The 15,661-nt window shown below is 43.9% G+C and overlaps 1 protein-coding gene across 7 annotated transcripts in view; it reads left to right on the top strand.

Annotated features, from left to right (window-relative positions):
• WNK2 (WNK lysine deficient protein kinase 2) overlaps positions 1 to 15,661 on the top strand; it is a 93,959-nt gene that overhangs the window by 18,921 nt on the left and 59,377 nt on the right. For all 7 annotated transcript variants that reach the window (XM_053989212.1, XM_053989215.1, XM_053989210.1 and 4 more), the window contains exon 2: positions 15,429 to 15,601. In XM_053989212.1, coding sequence (XP_053845187.1) covers positions 15,429 to 15,601 — 173 coding nt within the window. The remainder of the gene's footprint in view (positions 1 to 15,428; positions 15,602 to 15,661) is intronic.

Genomic DNA, 15,661 nt, shown 5'->3' with positions numbered 1-15,661 from the left:
AGTGGGTTGAACTGGTTTGAGATAGCATAAGGCTTATGGTACATAACTGCAAATAACAGCCAGGCAACAAAAATTGTCCCTGTTCTGCTGCAGAGGAATCAAGCACCCGAGAGCAGCAGGGACTTGTCTGGGTGCAGGGACTGCCCTGACAGTTGTCTTTAAAATGGAAGAATATATCATGAAGGGCCACCAGAGTGAGTCAATGAAAGGAGAACCTTGCTTCTAAAACAAGGCTGGACCTCAGCTCAGTTAGCCTGGCAAGCCAAGAGGTTTGTAATAACTCTGTAGAAAGGCAAAGGCAGGGAGGGAGAAGGCACTATAAGGAAGAGAGCTGTGAAGGCCAGACGATGAAGTTGGCTTGGGAAGGACTGGCTTTGAGCAAACTAAACGAGGAGGAGTAAAGGTTTAGCACAGGTTTGCTTTTGCAGTAACATGACAAGAATTCTAATTGTTTTAATATGAAGGTTGCTAAGTTTATGAACAAGGTTGGTTATCTGGCATGTCCTGCACTTGACCTTGGCTCTCATGTAAGAGGCTTCCACAAGAAGAAGCTCTTTCTTCTAAGATCTTGAGCTACTGCTTGTCTCTTTTTTCAAATGTCAGGAACATATTGTCAAAATCTTTAGGTTTCATCCAACACCTTGTACTAGTGAAGGTGGAAACTTCAGAAAGAGAAAGATTAACCCCCCACACACACTTTAATTTGTAAATATATATTTTAAGAGCTCAAATTGCTTCTGAATTGCGAGTTTTTGTTTTTGTTTTTTTTTTTTTAAGATCTGTAGTATCCTGAAGTTATGTCAAGTTTGCTCCTGCAGGAATCCTTAAGTTTTGAATGTACCGGTAAACACAAAGATGTCTGTTTTCCAGAGAGTGCTTCCTATTTAAAAAGAAACAGGACAAAAGGCTCTTTTACTGCTGATGAGCCTTGGTGCCTCTAAGGTTGTGCATTTACACTTTTATTTATAGGTTTGATTTTTGTTGGAGTTGTTGGTGATGGCTGGAGGCTCAGAATCAGAAAACTCACCCAAAAGTATTATGCCAGTGGAGCCTTGAACTTGAAAGCAGAGATAAACTGATGTGACCTGATTAATAGTGGTTTATCCAGCACTGGAGGACTGGACTGGTTTTAAGCAAAATATTGCTCTGCACAGGAAGAGTGTGTGACTTGCTCAGTGTGCAGAGATGGTCACGGAGCCTTGTCAGCCGAGTCACTGAAGCCTCAGAGCAACGGGGGGCAGCATCAGTGCCTGCCCCTGGCTTTTGGGGTCTTGCCATTCCTCTGGGATTCACCTTCCAGCCCAAAGTGATTGGTGTCATATGTGAACTGATATTGTCATCCTTACTTTATCAACCTTCATTGTTACAACTGTGGAAGTGATGGTAGGGCGTTCCCAGTAGATGTTGATGTTTCCTGCTGTCTTTCTGATCTTGTTTTAAATAGCCTGTTAGTAGTGATTCTTTTTCCTTTTTTTCTTAATGACAGGGTTGAAAAAAAGGTTTTCAACCCGTGTTTCTATGACTTAATTTGCAAGGGTACCTGGACATCATACAGAATCCTGCTGAATGAAGGAGCCTTATCGTGACATCTTCTAGAAATGCTGGGAGCATTTGCCAAGGTTACTGTTTGTAAGAACACAGTCTTCCCAAGGATGCTATATCGAGTGTCTTGCTACCTTCTGTTCAGCATAATCTGAAAGTGTCGAGCTGGTGCCAATACTGCCACAGCATACATGGTGGGGTTTGGTCATAGTAGAGGAAAAAGGCAGCACTTAAATCTCAAAAGCAGTGAAGTGTTAATGTGCCATTTTTGGCTGATGCTAAAACACTGAGGTTAATGCTTACTTTTCCACAAAACCTCATATCTTGAGGGTAGGTCTGTTCCTGGCTTAGTGCATATTTAGTGATGAAGCCACATAAATAGACTAGAAGAAACTGTTGGTTATTAACTTAAGGTTGGTAAAGAAAGACAGCAGTAATAACAAAAGAGGAACTAATCTGATTTGTTGTAGTGGTAAATCAGCTCTAAATTTGTTACTGTAGTATCATTATGTTGAAGGGTTTTTTTGGTGAAATAATAACACTTTATTGGAAAGATTATTAAATTATTACTGTTTTTACTAGGCATTATTTTAACATACTGTATGGTTTCTATAAGGACACAGAATGAGTGTGTGTTTGCCCTCCTCCCTTTCTGTTATGGTAATACAGTTGCTTTCCTTTCTTCTTAATATAGCCCAAAATGAAATGGAAATGGTGTTGCTGTTGTGGCCAAGGTTTACAGTTGTGAACTATCTCATCAATCACACCTGCTTGCCTTCCAAATGTTTCCTTTGGCAAGAACATCTGTTGAGGAGAATAGCTTTATTCCCTAGGGTACCATTTTCCATGTGCTCCCATTTCAGGATAAAATTAAACCAGTGGACCTTGTCAGTGTTTTTGTAACCAAAAATGGGTCCTTGTGCTTCTGTTAGTAGAACATGAACAGTATTATTTAATAATGGCATGAGTCACTTCCACTGGTGCTCTTCTAGAGAGTAGTGCTGGCTGGTTGTGAGTGGAATTGTTCTTTGGCAAATGAAGCAGATGGCGTTTAGTCAGAGAAGTGTCGTATGTCCAATCTGGTGCTGCCTGGCTTGCTGGCAGAGTAGTAGTTTGTGGAATGAAGAGCTTGGAGGTATGGTAAGCACCAGGAGGAAGAAAACAGGGCTTCTGTATATTTCCTGTGAGGCTAGTAGAGTTGTCAAATGCCCAGATTTCCATGGGCATCTCCTCTTGATGAGTCTGTACATTTTGTGCAGGAAACTGAGGGCTCCCTGTGTGGTTGGCAGGGATCTGAGATGAGTGGGCAGGCTGTGCTCAGCCCAGCTCTCATGTGTGGGTGTGTGAATTTATTGTACATGCACAGTAAGTCCAGCCTGCTCTGGGTGATGATGGTCACAGGGTGGGATCAGGCTGACATCTCTGCCTCTCTGGGGATGGACCTGTATGGAAGCTGTATGGAGAGGGACAACCCAGGTGGGTTCAGGCTGGTGGTCATTTCTTGCTGCCCAGAAATCCCTGGCAGCTTTCAGGGATTGAAGCCCGTTGATAGTGTGTGCACATGAGGCTAAAGAGGTGCCAAATTGCACAGTGATGTAAAAAACAAACAAACCCCTTTTGTTTAAACTGTGCTTTCTGAACTTTTTCAGTACCTCTCCCCAACTACACATAAGCATGAACTGTGAAGAAAAGCAAAAATTGCTATTCCTGACTTCCTCTGGACTTTCAGGTGGACTCATACTGCTGTATGTGCCTTGTACTTGAGTAGAGTCCATGGCAGGCGACTGCGTGGCCTTGGGTTTTAATGTGCCAGTGAGTTCTAAAGACAGCCCTGCCCTCTTATGCAAGCTTTTAAGGCATGTTCATGGCTTGTGCTATTTATCATGGTGTCTTACTTGCATTTCCTCTGCAGTATTCAAAAATATGTTTCCTGCAAGGTCCTATCCTACAACCTTTCTTTTTTCCCAGGATGAGGCAGGTACTGCTGATACATGGTTAATACGCTGCTGCTTTTTTTCAAACGATGCTGCAGACATCTGCGCTTTTGTTTTTCTGTACAAGTACCATTTTCCCCAAGACTGCACAATAACTTGTTCACTGATGAAACCCTTTCATGTACTCACCTACCATTTATCCTGGGGACTGTGGGAAACAGTCCCAGGATTTAAATTCCGTACACCGGGCGTCCATTACTGCTGGTAATTTAAAAAGTCTTACTGCAATTGCAGTTTCCCTTTCAGTAGTAATTAAACTGTTGGTTTCACAGTTGGAAAAAGCTTTTATTCTATGCAATCACAAGGACCTCAGAGAGACCAGTTTTTGCAATCATAAATGGGCATATTGATTGGTCTTTATTAATAGAAAAGCCTTCATCCTCTAAGGAGAGATGAAGTACCTGAATTTTGTAAAGGTAAAAAAATAATTACAGAGCCTTTTAAAGTCACATGGAAACTAGGCATAGTTCCTAGGTCATTTCTCTAAACTTCTAGTCATGTTTTTCACGATGCTGTATTTTGTTTTCTAAAAAGTTTTACTGAGAAAAGAGATCCATCTTCAGAGAAAAAAAAAAAGATTTATTTTAAAAAATAACTTCTTAGTGAAAGTGTGTACCAGTAATGCTATTTATGGATTGATCTATCGAACCATTTTAAGGTGCATTGAACCCAATGGTTCTTCAATCCTACATTTTGCTGGCAATGCAATTTTCTTAAAAAAAACCCAAATAAACCAATCCAAGCAATCAAATGAAGTGCTGTTCACTGTAATTAATATGATATGTGTTTGCACTGCTGTTCTTTTCTTCAGATGTCTAATTCGAAGAGATTTTAGTCCTTTTATTTACTTAAATTGGTAGAGGGCAAATCCTTCTGTTGGGCTGTCTCTCTGGGGGGGGGGGTTCTTCAGTTCCATAGTACCTTGTTGGTGTGCCTGAAGTCAAACAGCAGCCAAATGGAAAGGATTTTTAGTTTGCTTTGTGTGGGTGCATGTCAAGGTAGCCAAGAGCAGTGTCATGTCTATAGATCCCCTCTTAAGGGAGTTGATAAAGTCAGCTTTTGCTGTTTTTTCCTGTCAGCTGAAAAGAGAGAGAGAACAGAGCAGAAGGTTTCCGTATTTTTTTCTAACTTGCATTGGGTTTTATGAATGTAGGAAACAATATGAGATTAAACATAAAACAAACCTTTTTTGGCAAATAGTCTCTGTAAACACTATCTTCTTGCACTACTCCATGAAATCTGAGTATGGAGCTCAAACTACCAGTCAGTTCTTTCCCATAATCTAGTTTTCCCATTTGAAAGCCTTTTGAGCATTCTTTAACCGTCTGGATCCTGGGCTGTGTCATCAGCCGGTTGAGGGACAGAATTCTCCCTCTCTGGTGGGGCCTGGAGCACTGCACCCAGCTCTTTGGCCTCCACAGGAGAATGGGGTGGACCTGCTGGAGAGATGCAGAGGAGGCATGGAACTGCTCCAGGGCTGGAGCCCCTCTGCTCTGGAGCCAGGCTGTGAGAGCTGGGAGTGCTCACCTGGAGAGGAGAAGGCTCCAGAGAGAGCTCGGAGCCCCTTGCAGGGCCTAAAGGGGCTCCAGGAGAGCTGGAGAGGGACTGGGGACAAGGGATGGAGGGACAGGACACAGGGAATGGCTTCCACTGCCAGAGGGCAGGGACAGATGGGATATGGGGAAGGAATTGTCCCCTGTGAGGGTGGTGAGGCTCTGGCACAGGGTGCCCAGAGCAGCTGTGGCTGCCCCTGGATCCCTGGAAGTGTCCAAGGCCAGGTTGGACAGGGCTTGGAGCAGCCTGGGATAGTGAAAGATATCCCTGCCTGTGGTTGGGGGAACAAGATGATCTTTAAGGTCCCTTCCAACTCAAATCATTCAGTGATTCTGTTCTTGAAATCTTTCAGGAAATTAATTGTAGCATTTCCTGATTATTGTTGCTTGACACAGAGTCTCTGTCCAATGTTGTTTGTTAACTACAGTCCATGTAATAATTCTTGCATCACATTGTAAAATCCAAACTGCTGTGGGCCACAGATTTTAAATTATGAAACAGCAGTGATCAAGGCTGAACAGACCAACTCATAAGGAATGTGTCTGTGCCCACCAGTTGGGAATCTGCAAGTATGAGATGGGGTTGTTTTTGCTGGTTTTTTTTTTGCTTATCCAGTTTTCAAATTCTTGCCATGTTGGGCTGCAGGGACTCCTATCACAGAGCATCACTAACATTTGTTTAGATTTGGGACTGCTGACTTTGTGTTTTCATAGGTGGTGTCTAGCCAAGATTTGAACTTTCTTGTTTGCATTTCGTAACGACCTTTTGAATCAGTATTTTGGGCCTTAGCCAAGGTCATGTGTCCTGTAACATAATGGGGGGCTGTAACAGAATAGTTTCACAGACTTCAAGCTACAAAGTACTTCTGTGGTTGTCTAATCGAGCCTCCTGTATGTGCCTTGGTTTGTAAGAGTTTCTTCAGTGAATTTGGTAATCCCTGACACTCTCAGAGAAACTGTTCAACCTGAACTCCTCAGCATGGACAGTATGGCCCAGTGCTCTACTGGTTATCACAGCCAGTCCTTAAATCAGGGTCTGTGCTAAGGGGCACAGTGCTCTCTGCGCTGGGAGCTGTTCTTCTCAGCAGGAGAGTACCTCAGTCTCTTTTGGGATCAGTCCCTGGCCAGGCTGGCTGTCCAGCCCCTGTGCTGCATCCCCTGCTCTGCTGGGATCAGTCTATGACTAGGCTGGCTGTCTAGCACCAGCATTGTTGAGCTCCTCGCACGCAGTTTACATGAGAAGCTCAGTCCCTCTTTGTGGCCTGTCACTTTTATGCTGCAGAATTCTCCTAATTATTTCTAAAGTGTCACATTTCTTACTAGTGATGAGCTTTTTTTCCACATTTTTTTTGTATAAATTCAAATCACTTTGTTAGAATAAAAACTGAGCCCTGCAAAACCTCATGAAAAATCCTCAAGGACGTGTATTTTTATTGCTTACCCAATTTTTAATTATTTTATGTAAACAGATATTTTCTGTTTCATTATCATTCTTAATGTGAAGCAAATGCATTGCAGAAATCTGAGTTTATTATGTCAATGTTATTATATTTATCAACCCAAACATATAATCTCCTTGGAAAATGGCCCAGATCTGTTTCTCACATACCCATGTTGACGTTACCCTTTCATGTCTTGCTGTCCAAGGGATGGAGAGTTCAATTTTTAACTATTAGTGTGTTTTAGTTGACAAGCTCCTGTTATTCTTTTGAGCAGGACTATAGAATGTCAAGTTTTGCTGGGGGGGAAATCAAGAAAAAGGAACTATTTCATTACAAATGGGATGCTTTCAGCTTAATTCCTAACCATTATGGGAGACTGTGATGAATGTATCCTGTCTGGGAGTGCAGCATTTGCCTTGGAGTGTTTTCTAACAGGTTGTCAAGTGGTGTTAGGAATGCACCAGAAGTGACAGCTCCTTACAGCACTTAGAAAGGTTCACAAGGAAGACGTTTCCAAACTCCAGACACATAGCTCTGTTAAATATTTAGGAGCTGGGATACCCCAGTCTGAAGAGTGGCATTGTGACAGTGAAAGGTCCCTCTCCTCAGTTTCCCAGAGCTTTGCAAGCATTGCAGCAAGGAATGCTTGTCCAGTCTCTTGAGTTGTTACAGCAGTTGGGCTGTTTGCTTTTTCCTTCGACTCCACACTATATTTTCCTCACTCATGTTTTCTTTGAATTTTACCTCCAGCAGCAGCAGTAAGCAGTTGGTCCTTTCTTGGGTGCTGCATACTGTGGAGCCAGACTGGAACAAGAGCAGAGTGTCCCTGGAGCACCTTCAGGGCCTCTGAGGCTCATGACTTTTCAGGTGCAGAAGTTTATAGGATCATGGAATCACAGGATGGTTTGAGTTAGAAGGGACCTTTAGGCAGGGACACCTTCCGTTAGACCAAGACCTGTCCAACCTGGCATTGGACATTTCCTGGGGAGCTGGGTATTTGCAATTATGTGACCCTCTTCAAGGATGTTTTTTTCAAAACAGAAAGAGGAAATTATTTTAAAGGAATATTTTCCTGTATTTCCCCCAAAGGTCCCTAGCTAGAACTAGAAGCAGGTTGGGATGAGAAGAGTTCTCAATACTGCAGGTTAGGGTGCTGCTCTTCCATAGATCTCCAGGGTGCACTGAGGAACTCCTTATCCTTTTTCTGTGTGCGTTAGAAATGTAAAATGTGGGCACAGAAGCATTAAATGACTTGGTGTAGGAGGCTCAGTAGGCCGCAGTGTGAGGGAAGAACTGAGAAAATTTAAATTCCAACAGTGGCTCAATGAATCCTGGAGAGAAACTAAGATCTGTGCAAAGACCCATCACTTTTATGTTTTCCAGCTATTTTACATTCCTATCCCTCAGTATAATTAAGTTCAGCATGTCTGTATAAAGGCACATATGAACTTGGTCAGTCTTACATGTTTTGTAGAAACAGGGACGTGAAAAGTTCTGAGATGCTGAACTTACACTGAAGTCTGTGCAGGCCTTGCTTTTGCTTGGCACCAGGACAGCTCTTCACTGGGAACAAGATAAAATATGTCCAGCTCAATAAGACTCCAGTCACTGGGGTGATAAAAGATGTGGCTATTACAAGATGTTCTCCTGCATAGAGAGCTCGAGGCAGCTGCTGCAGCTCTGGCCAGTGAGACTGATAATGGTGATGATGATGGTGACAATGAAAGACCTCATTGTGGTCTGCAGCTTCCTCCTGAGGGACAGGAGAGGGGGCAGGCACTGATCTCTTCCCTTTGGTGACCAATGATAGGACCTGAGTGACCAGCATGGAGCTGTGCCAGGGCAAGTTTAGGTTGGATCTCAGGGAAAGGTTCTTTCCCAGAGGGTACTGGGCACTGCCCAGGCTCCTCAGGGAATGGGCACGGCCCCGAGGCTGCCAGAGCTCCAGGAGCCTTTGGACATGGCTGCCAGGGATGCACAGGTGAGATTATTGGCATGTCTGGGCAGAGCTGGCGTTGGATTCAATGATCCTAGTGGGTTCTTCCCAACTCAGGGGATTCTGTGCTTCACTGGCCAAGGGGCTCTCCTCATGCTCAGTGCTCTCCTGGGCTCAGCACAGAATCAAGTGAGAAATGGCTTTTTAGTGCTGCTTTTATGTGACACAAGGTGATTTTATTGGAAGAGTGGTCACATTAGAGGTATATTCATGGCTGTGAGGAAAGATGATTTGAGGAACTGTGAAAATCTCGCCTACTGTTTACTCCATCTGTCTGGTTTGGTGGGGAATCTTAGGGTGTTTTGTGGGTTTCTGGTGATTTTCTTACTAATTTGAACTTGAGGTAGTTTCCTAAAATAAATGTACTTAGTGTGTAATTGAAGACTGCCAACCCTTCAGGGACATCAGCACAAGGCTTGAAGGGCTATTCCATGTGCATCTTCTAGGATTGGTAAGGCTGCCTAACCTGGGGTTCACTGTCAAATGCAACACAGTCCAAGGGCTTTATTTGAGAGTCAGAAAATACATATTCTACTCTCCATCCTGCCACAGAGGGCAAGGGGAAACAGGGTAGCGAGAGAAAGCAGTGTTTGGCTTGGAGAGTCTCATTGGGCAGAACTGAAATGGGGAATACCATTCCTAAGCCATCATCTCAGACCAACTGAGCATCCTATTGCCTGCTTAGGGTTCCTGGTGGACTATGATTAATTCACTGGTACAAATATTTCACTTTAAGAGTGTTCTACAGATTGAAGTATGCAATTGCTGGGTTATAACTAGACATAAAATGGTAGCAATAATGGCATGAAAAATCCTATTTTCTTGTTAGAAAGGCAGGATTGAATGCTGCCCCAAGATTAAACTTTCCAGAGCAAAGCTAAATCAAACTTTGCTGGTTCTGCTAATTCTTTGCACTGTTTATTTTAGTTGGTGAAGCTCATTGGCCAAGGGAGCATTAATGTCTGCATGCTGTTTGGTAGCATTGGGTAAATAACAACAGTTTTGGTGCCTCCTCTCAGGCTGCAGAGGGTGGTAGGGCTTCTCTGGCAGGCTCTCTGGTGGGCAAGGGGTGGCATCTCTCTTCTTTAGGAAAAATACCGTGTCTGTGTAGCAAACACACAGCAAAGCGAATCATAGAATCCATGAATGGTTTGAGTTGGAAGTGACCTCAGAGATCATCTTCCAAGCCCCATGAGTTCCATGGGGGTTGGAAGACCAGAAAATATAAGGGGATTTCATATCTATACAATAAGTTAATTTGCAAACTGCTGTAGAGTAAGGAGGTGAGATGGAAGAAGCACAAAGGGGATAGTTCTTCCCAGCACATGAGCGCTCTGCTGCTGGGCTGGTGCTGAGATGGGTTTTAATGGTCACAGCACACCAGGAAGCACAGCCCTTCAAGGGCAGTGGATTCTCTCTGGCTCCTCTCCCCCATTTCCACCTCTCTAAAGGTGATTTTTTAGGCAGCAGCACTGAAATGTCTCTCTCCACTCCTGCCGTGTGCCAACCCAGGATTGAGCCTCCAAGGGATAGCTGGAGCATCCCTCCTGTGCTGACAAGTCCAGCACTGGAATGAAGGTAATTTACCTGCCCAGTTACTGTGTTTGTGGGTTACAGGAAGTAGGTGAAGCAAAACGCTTTTTAAAAACACAACCAACTGTTGCTTAAACTTCAGTAAATGCTGGGCTCAGATGGGATTCCAGAAAATACTGAAACACCAGGTTCTCATGACATGCCTGAAGTGTGTTTTTTGTTTTTTTTTGTGGTTAGGGCTTTTTCTTTCAGGGAGGATCTGGTGTCATGGAGCTTTTTTCACACATTGATTTCAGAGTTTTCTTTGAAAAAGGTGTTTTGTGAGGCAAGTCAGAACTGTTTTGCTAGTCATTTGCAATCACAAGCTTATGTGGAACCTGTGAAGCACTGGTAATTAAGGAAGTTAAGGAGGTGCTACCTGAAGTTAATTTAATTACTTGTGGCAAGAACTTCTTTTGTTTGTTGGTTGTCATGGTGGGGTTATGTTTGAAGGTTTTCACCTCTAAAACGCGAGGTCTGTCCATAGTGTTGTGTTTCTTGGGTGTTTTTGTGGCTCTTCTGGGATTGGAGATTTGGGGTATTGATTCCCCTTCCTCCTGCCCTTGCAGGACGAGCTGCTGAAGTTCTGAGGTTCAATAGAATATATGAATCCCACTGTTCCTCTGCTGTAAAACTTTGAGGTGTACCTTAATTTAGAAAGCAGCAAGCTATGATTGCATCCAGCAATAAAGCACACTTAGCCTCTTCTACTGTGCCAAATTTAGCCATAAAGGTCTGAATTCAATTCCTAATTTTCCATAGATTTCTAACAATGACTCAGGCAAATAAGTAAATCTTCCTCAGCCTGTTCCATAGCTCCAGTTCACTGAATTGTGAGTATCCATGGGGACAAGGACTGCTTTTATGCCTTTGGAAAATGAGTTCCCCCTGGGAAAACCTCCCTGCGCTTCAGTAGTGCCGCTGACAAATAGCAGGCTGTAATTTGGCTGAGGGTTACTGACTGAAGAAGAATGTTGGCTGGATTCTGATAGGGAATGAAGCTGTAAAATCTTTTTTCTTCATTTGCAAGTTGTCTCATGGCATCTGCTGTTTGTTCACAGAGAGGGGATTTTATCCTTTAGGATTGCTGTAAGTGATAAGTGCTTATAACTGAGTATATGGGGTGTGGGAATGAAAGGTCCTGGGTGCTATTAAACAGTTATCGCATAGGCAGGATAATACTAAAGATATAGGGCTGGTACATGAACGCAGAACTGTGCTCCTGTCCATAAATCCACGGGAAACCGACAGACAGTTCCACAGAAGATAGCTGGCAGTGGATCCTGTGGCTGATTTCACACTTGAGGCCATCTCTGATTAGAAGAGTAGTTGCGGTACATGAGCAAAAGTATGTACTTGGAATGCAGATGTGAAAATGGAATGATCTGGACAGATGTTCATTCTGCTGTAGGTATTTGATTTCTGTCCCTGGCTCAGAAGTGGCTCTGGTTTTTCTTTCTTCGTCACCAGCATGGGTCAGGCTTCTGCATGATGGAGGTGGGCCCTGCCCTCATTTCTGACCTAGTGCTCCTACTTGCCTTACAGTCAGGCCTTCATCTGTTCAAAATGAGAGAAAATTAAATAACCATCAGTAAATGCAGCTATGTCACTTTTAAGAATTTAAAAACAAAACACAAAATTCTCAAGAAAACAGTATTTATAGGCTAGCTGGACACAGAAGTCCTTAGGCCAGGAAGTAGGTAAGATATCCAAGTGTTGAAAGTAATTTAAAATTTTCTAACATTTGTGAAAATTCAAGACTTTAAAAGGAGAAAAATTTAAAAATTCTGTGAAACTGCAAAGCAGCACAACTTTATAGTTTGCAACAGCCATCCTCCAGACCCTACTCCTACACAGTTCTATACATTGAATGTGAAAAATTTATGTAGTCTTCTTTGCAAGAACCCCTTTTCTTCATGGTGGGGGGATGGAGTTGTTTCCCAAATCTCTTTGCTCCTTGTAAGGAATTAGGCAAGAAACTTGACCTCATTTGTTAATCTTGGAAATCTTCTGAAGGCTCAGGTGAAAGCCAGTCTCCTGCTTGTATAATTTTCAGATCCTTAGTCAGAGCCCATATGTTACAACCTGGAGGAAATGATGCTTGGGGATGACTAACTGAACACGTTCCTGCTGTTAATTTGGGTGTCATTCCAGAAATTTAATTAGTAAGTTTTCCCTTTCCTTTTGTTAACACATCTACTTACTAATTCCTGTCTTTGCTGTTGTTCCCCATAAGGAACTTAATGAAGGGATAAATTTTATATTAACAGAGAGAAGCATTTTTCCCCCTAGCTGTGATAAGCAGGGAGAAGCAGAGAAGATGCATGTGTTGGATTAGCAGAAATTTGATTATAGATAGGATATTCACTTCTTTGTATCTTCCTGCTGTAACCATCATGTTAATCCAGTTTAAATGAGTGTGGGATTTACCAGAATTGAGGCTCTAAAGTGCTAGTTGGAAATTCGTGGAATCACAGAATGGTTTTTGTTGGAAGGGACCTTAAATCCCATCTTGTTCACCCCCTGCATGAGCAGGGACACCTTCCACTGTCCCAGGTTGCTCCAAGCCCTGTCCAGCCTGGCCGTGGACCCTTCCAGGGATCCAGGGGCAGCCACAGCTTCTCTGGGAAACCTGTGCCAGGGCCTCCCCACCCTCGCAGTGCAGAATTTCTTCCTCATACCCAGATGATCTTTCAGGCCCCTTCCAACCCAAACTATTCCATGAGTCTGTGACCACCTTTCTTTGTCATGACCTTTCCAAACAGTCCTGTTCCCTATCTTAAAATGTAATGCATGGAGGTTTCAGGCTTACACCCTTAGCTTCAGGATGAGGACATTTTGCCTTATGTAGGTTATATGACGGGGAATGAGTGTCTGTGACCCCAGTGAAGGTTTCTTGGGTTTGGATTAAACCCTGAGTGAGTCATGCAGTTAAACAGGTGTTTCTGCTGCTTCAGAGTAGAAAACACTTTGACCCTTAAGCCCTTTCAGAATCAGCTTATGTTTTTGCCAGTGACTCATGTGTCAGGTTCAGCCTGGAGGAATTTAGAGAGGCTGCTTGAGCCCTGATGGCACCGAGACCCCTCCCATGGTGGAGGCTGCAGCCGCAGGAGTGGCCACTCTGCCCTGGCCCTTGCCTTGCCTCTCCAGCTGGAAAACAATGCTCAATGCTTTTTCATCAATCTAATGAAAAAAAAAATCCAGATTTTTTTCTACTGTAATTACAAATAAAACACACATTTGCCTTCCAGAATCACGTTATTGCAGTTGCCAAAAAGGTCCTGCTCGTAATATGTAGAATATACAGAATATGGTTGTGTGCTGAAGGATAGTTTTCAAAGTTACCAATAAAGTAGCAGTGAAAAAGTTCTCACAGTGCTCAGAAACCTGGAAATGAGAGTCAAGGACTATGGTATTTTTTTTTTTTAATTGGAAAATATTTGCAAATCTGCTGGATCTATGTGGCCACTTTTCCTTTTCTCTGCCAGCTCCCACTCTGCTCTTCCTGCCTTGAACAGGGACATGCTCCTTCTCCTTCCTAACAGCAGTGTCTCTGATTTATTCTACAGGTTTTAAATTAGACGGAAACTCAGCAGTAGGGAAGAAGTGATGGATTTGAGAGCAGTTCTCTGGCTCTTCTTGCCTGTCTCGTTAGACAACCTGGTTTTTTGGTTGGGTTTTTTTGGTTTTATTTTTTGCTTTAGAAGAAAGGCAGCTGGTGCAGAGCAGCAGAGGTGCTGCCTGGCTCGGCTGTGGGTGTTCTGCGTGCTGCTGTCCCTGTGGGGCACGGGGGGCTCTGGCTGCCCTGGGGACCCAGGCTAGGTGACCACAGGCACCCTGCACTGCCCAGCCCCAGGGCTGCTGCTGCTGCTTGGGCAAGGTTTGCTCCACAGATCTGAGGGAACAGAGAGCACCACGGATCCTGCTCCATGGATCTCAGAGGGAACAGAGAGCACACTGAACAGCCCCAGTACCAATGGGAACGTTCCCCCCATGCACACACAGAGCTGTGGCAGGGTTTTGTCATCCACCAAGAGCCAAATCACAGTTCCAATCCTGTGTTTCCTCTGATGAAGTCTCTGTGTGAAGCGTTTGTAGCCATGGGAGTTCTCATTCCCATCTTGAACTGTCTGGGATTGTGAGTGAGGACAGGCTGTAGAAATGGCAGTGGCTGATCCTTTTGCATCTTGGCTACAAGTCAGCTGTGTTCCCATTTAATTCACTCTGTGTGCATAGGAGTGCAGCTCGTATAGATGCACCTAAGTGACTTGAGAGAAGAAAGAAGTCTGAGGTTAAAATATTAACTAATTAATCTTGGTTATTGGTGAGCCTCTGGCTTTCTGAGTAAGAGCACCTTCTAAAGATCCCAAAAGCTCCATTTCTAGGGTAGGGGTGGGCAGTGCTTTGGCCAAGTGGGGCAAACCAGGCAGGCATGATGGTGGGGTCTGGAGTGGAACTCCCCTGCTGCTCTGTTTCATCATCCTGAGATGTTGGAGTGAGTCTCCAGGCTGCTTGTTGAGGTCTCCATGTGCTGGGGAGGTCCAGGCAGCCCCGGAGCTTCTCCTGTGGGAGAGACAGAGAGGCTCTGCATGGACAGGCTGGACAGGCTCATGTCACAGCCAGGAGCTTGTGGGAAATGCCCTGAAATTCCCTAGGAAAACCAGAGTAGTAGAACATGACATTTTCATATTTCTAATCTAAAGAATTTCCATGCAGCCTATGCAAGAAGCTGGAGGACAGCTGCAAACACTTCCTTTACCAACAAAAAGGGAAAAGTCTGTAAAATGAAGCAGAACAGCAAACACATAGAAAAATTGATGCATTTGGATTTTTTTGGAAGGTACCATGGTTTTAATTTAGCCTGAGGTGAACAGGATGGGCTGTAGAGCCCAGTGTGGTGAGCAGCACAGACCTCAGCTGGTGCTCTGTACCAGAGCATCCCAGGAGCAGCTGAAGGCAGTGGGAGCCATCCTGGCTGTGAGAACATCAATACCTGGAAATGGCATCCTGTGGGTATTAATCCCTTGGATGAGGAGCCTCACAACACCCAAACATGAAGAAATAGCTGAGGGTTGATCCATCATGCCATGGGTGTGTTCATGGTGCCTGAAATATTAGTGCTGTCATGAGCATGGTGTAGCACAGGCATCTCTTTGTCTTCTTAATACTGGATTTAGGCCAAGTGCCCTAGTTCATAATGCTGCTGCTCTCTTACATATAATTGCTCTTGACACAAGCATAAAACAAATTTAAAATTCTGAATACCCTGGCAATGCAGAGCCTTTATTTTTGTCCATCACTAATAATAATGTCTCATTTTGGCTTATAGGACAGAAAACTCACAAAAGTAGAGAGGCAGAGATTTAAAGAGGAAGCAGAAATGTTGAAAGGTCTACAGCACCCAAACATCGTGAGGTTTTATGACTTCTGGGAATCCTGTGCAAAAGGCAAAAGATGCATTGTGCTGGTTACCGAGCTGATGACCTCTGGAACGCTGAAGACGTAAGTACTGCGCTCCTGGCAAAGGGCTAAGAATAGCAGCAGACATTTATAGCAAAATCC

The sequence above is a fragment of the Vidua macroura genome, chromosome 13, assembly GCF_024509145.1.
Source record: "Vidua macroura isolate BioBank_ID:100142 chromosome 13, ASM2450914v1, whole genome shotgun sequence".
NCBI classification, from domain to species: domain Eukaryota; kingdom Metazoa; phylum Chordata; class Aves; order Passeriformes; family Viduidae; genus Vidua; species Vidua macroura.
Note: the sequence above shows the minus strand (reverse complement) of the source record. Positions and strands in the feature narration are given on the sequence as shown.